This window comes from Calidris pugnax, unplaced genomic scaffold (genome assembly GCF_001431845.1).
Source record: "Calidris pugnax isolate Ruff unplaced genomic scaffold, ASM143184v1 scaffold822, whole genome shotgun sequence".
Lineage (NCBI taxonomy): Eukaryota > Metazoa > Chordata > Aves > Charadriiformes > Scolopacidae > Calidris > Calidris pugnax.
In genome coordinates, this window is record NW_015091474.1 from 16,644 (window position 1) to 20,747 (window position 4,104).

The 4,104-nt window shown below is 65.3% G+C and overlaps 1 protein-coding gene across 1 annotated transcript; it reads left to right on the forward strand.

Moving 5' to 3' along the window:
- The first annotated feature begins 1,672 nt into the window (after window positions 1–1,672).
- LOC106899777 (vasopressin V2 receptor-like) lies at window positions 1,673–3,914 on the forward strand. Its single transcript, XM_014961689.1, has 2 exons — window positions 1,673–2,616; window positions 3,246–3,914. Exons 1-2 carry the CDS (start codon window positions 1,752–1,754, stop codon window positions 3,386–3,388), a joined length of 1,008 nt encoding a protein of 335 aa, XP_014817175.1. The 5' UTR covers window positions 1,673–1,751; the 3' UTR covers window positions 3,389–3,914.
- Window positions 3,915–4,104: the final 190 nt, after the last annotated feature.

The window sequence follows — 4,104 nt, forward strand, 5'->3', positions numbered from 1 at the left end:
GTGGGGACATCATGGAGGGGTCTCAAGGAGGTGGGGACACCAGGGATGGGTCTCAAGGACATAGGGACTCCAAGGGTAGGAGGTGGGGAAGGGTTGGGTGTTGGGGACGGGGAGGTGGGGGCACCAGGGATGGGTTAGAAGGACATGGGGACACCAGGGATGGGCTACAAGGACATGGGGGCACCAGGGATGGGTCCCGAGGATGTGGGAGCATCGTGGAGGGGTCTCAAGGACATGGGGACACCAAGGGGAGGAGGTGGGGAGGGGTTGGCTGTTGGGGACAGGGACGTGGGGACACCATGGAGGGTTCACGAGGACATGGGGACATCATGGAGGGATCTCAAGGACATGGGGACACCAGGGATGGGCCAGAAGGACGTGGGGACACCAGGGATGGGTCTCAAGGACATGGGGACACCAAGGGGAGGAGGTGGGGAAGGGTTGGATGTTGGGGACGAAGAGGTGGAGGCACCAGGGATGGGTCACAAGGAGGTGGGGACATCATGGAGGGGTCTCAAGGACATGGGGACACCAAGGGGAGGAGGTGGGGAAGGGTTGGATGTTGGGGACGAAGAGGTGGAGGCACCAGGGATGGGTCACAAGGAGGTGGGGACATCATGGAGGGGTCTCAAGGACATGGGGACACCAAGGGGAGGAGGTGGGGAAGGGTTGGATGTTGGGGACGAAGAGGTGGAGGCACCAGGGATGGGTCACAAGGAGGTGGGGACATCATGGAGGGGTCTCAAGGACATGGGGACACCAAGGGGAGGAGGTGGGGAAGGGTTGGGTGTTGGGGACGGGGAGGTGGGGGCACCAGGGATGGGTTAGAAGGACATGGGGACACCAGGGATGGGGTACAAGGACATGGGGGCACCAGGGATGGGTCCCGAGGATGTGGGAGCATCGTGGAGGGGTCTCAAGGACATGGGGACACCAAGGGGAGGAGGTGGGGAGGGGTTGGCTGTTGGGGACAGGGACGTGGGGACACCATGGAGGGTTCACGAGGACATGGGGACATCATGGAGGGATCTCAAGGACATGGGGACACCAGGGATGGGCCAGAAGGACGTGGGGACACCAGGGATGGGTCTCAAGGACATGGGGACACCAAGGGCAGGAGGTGGGGAAGGGTTGGGTGTTGGGGACAGGGACATGGGGACACCATGGAGGGTTCACGAGGACATGGGGACACCAGGGATGGGTCACAAGGAGGTGGGGACACCAGGGATGGGTCACAAGGACATTGGGACATCATGGAGGGGTCTCAAGGACATGGGGACACCAGGGATGGGTCACAAGGAGGTGGGGACACCAGGGATGGGTCACAAGGACATTGGGACATCATGGAGGGATCTCAAGGACGTGGGGACACCAAGGGTGGCACATGGGGACCCATTGGGTGGAGGCGTGGGGACACCAGGAATGGGGTACAAGGGCATGGGGACACCAAGGGTGGACCCATTGGGTGCTGGGGGTGGAGATGTGGGGACACGGGGGACACCAGGGATGGAGCAGGAGGAGGTGGGGACACCAGGGACGGGGCAGGAGGACTTGGGGACACCGGGGACGCGCGGTGGGGAGCTGTGGGGGGCTGGGGGTGGGGACACAGGGACAGTGGGGAGGGGGCACAAGGACGTAGGGACACCTGGGATGGCACCTGGGAACCCACCGGGGGTTGGGGACGGGGGGACAGCGGGGACCTTCTCACCCCAAGGTCCCCCCTGTGCCCCACAGAGCCCCCTGTCACCCCGATGTCCCCAACCCTCCATGTCACCTCAGGGCCACCAACCCCCAATGGCACCCCAACGTCCCCAACCCCTCACGTCCCCCTCATGTCCCCCCCAGACCTCCATGTCACCCCAATGTCCCCAGACCCCCATGTCCCCTTGATGTCCCCATCACCCCCATCCTCACCCCAGATGCCCACAAGGTCTGTGTCATGGGCCACCACGGAGGGGTCTTGGGCCACCATGGAAGGGTCAGGGGCCACCATGAGGGTGGCCCAGGCCACCACAGAGGGGTCTTGGGCCACCATGGAGGGGTCTCAGGCCACCATGGAGGGGGGTCAGGCCATCACAAGGTGGCCTTGGGCCACCATGGAGGGGCCTAGGGCCACCACAAGGTGGTCTTGGGCCACCACGAGGTGGGCACGGGCCACCACAAGGTGGGCACGGGCCACCATGGGGTGGGCTAGCTCGGCCGTGGGGTGGGCCCGCTCGGCCGCGGGGCGGGTGAGGGACCGGTGGGACCCCTTGGCCACCGCCTGGACCTTGGCCTTGCTCTTCGGGTTGCCCCAAGTGGCCATCTTTGGCCAACGGGAGGTGGGGGCCGGCGAGGAGGACTGTTGGGCCACCTTCATCCAACCTTGGGGGGCCAGGGCTTACGTCACCTGGGTGGCTTTAGCCGTGTTGGTGGCCCCGGCCGCCTTGTTGGGGGGGTTGCAGGTGGCCGTGACCAGGGCTTTGGGGGCCGGTGGCCACCGGCGGGGGTTGGGAAGGGCCAGGGCCAAGAGCCACCGAATGGCCATGGTGGTCCTGGGGGTCTACGTGGCCTGCTGGGCCCCCTTCTTCTGCGCCCAGCTGTGGGCCGTCTGGGACCCCTGGGCACCCGTGGAAGGTGAGGGGACGTGGTGGGGACATGGGGAGAAGGACGTGGAGATGGGGACGTGGGGATGGGCTTGGGGACGTGGAGATGGGGTTGGGGACGTGGGGATGGAGAGATGGGGACATCAGGGGATTGGGGACATGGAGGTGGGGACATGGGGACTTGGAGGATGGGGACATGGGGTTGGGGTTGGGGACATTGGGATGGGTTTGGGGACGTGGGGATGGAGGTGGGAACGTGGGGATGAGGACACAGGGACATCACGGGGACATCATGGGGACATTGGGATGGGTTTGGGGACAAGGGGACATCATGGGGACATCATGGGGACATGGGGGTGGAGGTGGGGACGTGAGGATGAGGACACGGGGACATCACGGGGACATCATGGGGACATGGGGATGGGGTTGGGGACACGGGGACATCACGGGGACACCACGGGGACACCACGGGGGTGGAGGACACGGGCTTGGGGCCACGGGGACACCATCTTGGGCTCCCACATGGGGACAACCCCCCCTACTCCCCACCACTTGTGGGACCAGGGGCCTCCCTTACGTCCCCTGTGGTGACCCGTGGTGACCCGTGGTGACCTGATGGTGACCCATGGTGACCTGATGGTGACCTGCTGGTGACACCAGGTCCGGCCTTCACCATCCTGATGCTGCTGGCCAGCCTCAACAGCTGCACCAACCCCTGGATCTACGCCGCCTTCAGCACCAGCCTGTCCCGCGCCATGGCCCGCATCCTCTGCCCCTGCCGCCACCGTGCCGCGCACGCCTAGGGCCTTGCACGAGGGCTTGCACGAGGACCACCAGGGCTCACACCAGGACCACCAGGGCTCGCACCAGGACGGGACACGGGGGCTCGTACGAGGAACCACGGGGGCTGGCACCAGGATGGACCACCAGGGGCCCGCGTGAGGATGGACTGTGGTGGTCCATCCAGGGGTCTTGCACGAGGGTTTGCACGAGGACCACCAGAAGTAGCACCAGGACCACCAGGAGTAGCACCAGGACCACCAGGGCTCGCACCAGGACGGGACACGGGGGCTCATATGAGGAACCACGGTGGGTGGCACCAGGATGGACCATCTGGGGCTCACGTGAGGATGGTCCACGGGGGCTTGCACAAGGATCACGAGGGCTTACGCCACAACCACGAGGGCTGGCGCGAGGACTCGCACGAGGACAACCAGGGCTCGCACCAGGACGGGACACGGGGGCTCACACAAGGACCCTGGAGGCTCACACAAGGAACAAGGGACTTGTGCAAGGACCACAAGGGTTTGCACGAGGAACAGGGGGGCTTGGACGGGGCACAAGGACCCTGGAGGCTCACACAAGGAACAAGGGACTTGTGCAAGGACCACAAGGGTTTGCACGAGGAACAGGGGGGCTTGGACGGGGGCTCGCACGAGGACCACGGGGACTCTCACGAGGACAGGCTGGGGTGGGGGCTCACACGAGGATGGTGAGCTCGTGGTGCAGTGGGGGAGGG

What these genes read in the sequence shown, in the direction of transcription:
- LOC106899777 (XM_014961689.1), top strand. Translation starts at nt 1,752, where the DNA reads ATGTCCCCAACCCTCCATGTCACCTCAGGGCCACCAACCCCCAATGGC. An exon ending in CCCCTGGGCACCCGTGGAAG is followed by an intron (nt 2,617 to 3,245) that starts GTGAGGGGACGT and finishes TGGTGACACCAG; the next exon opens with GTCCGGCCTTCACCATCCTG.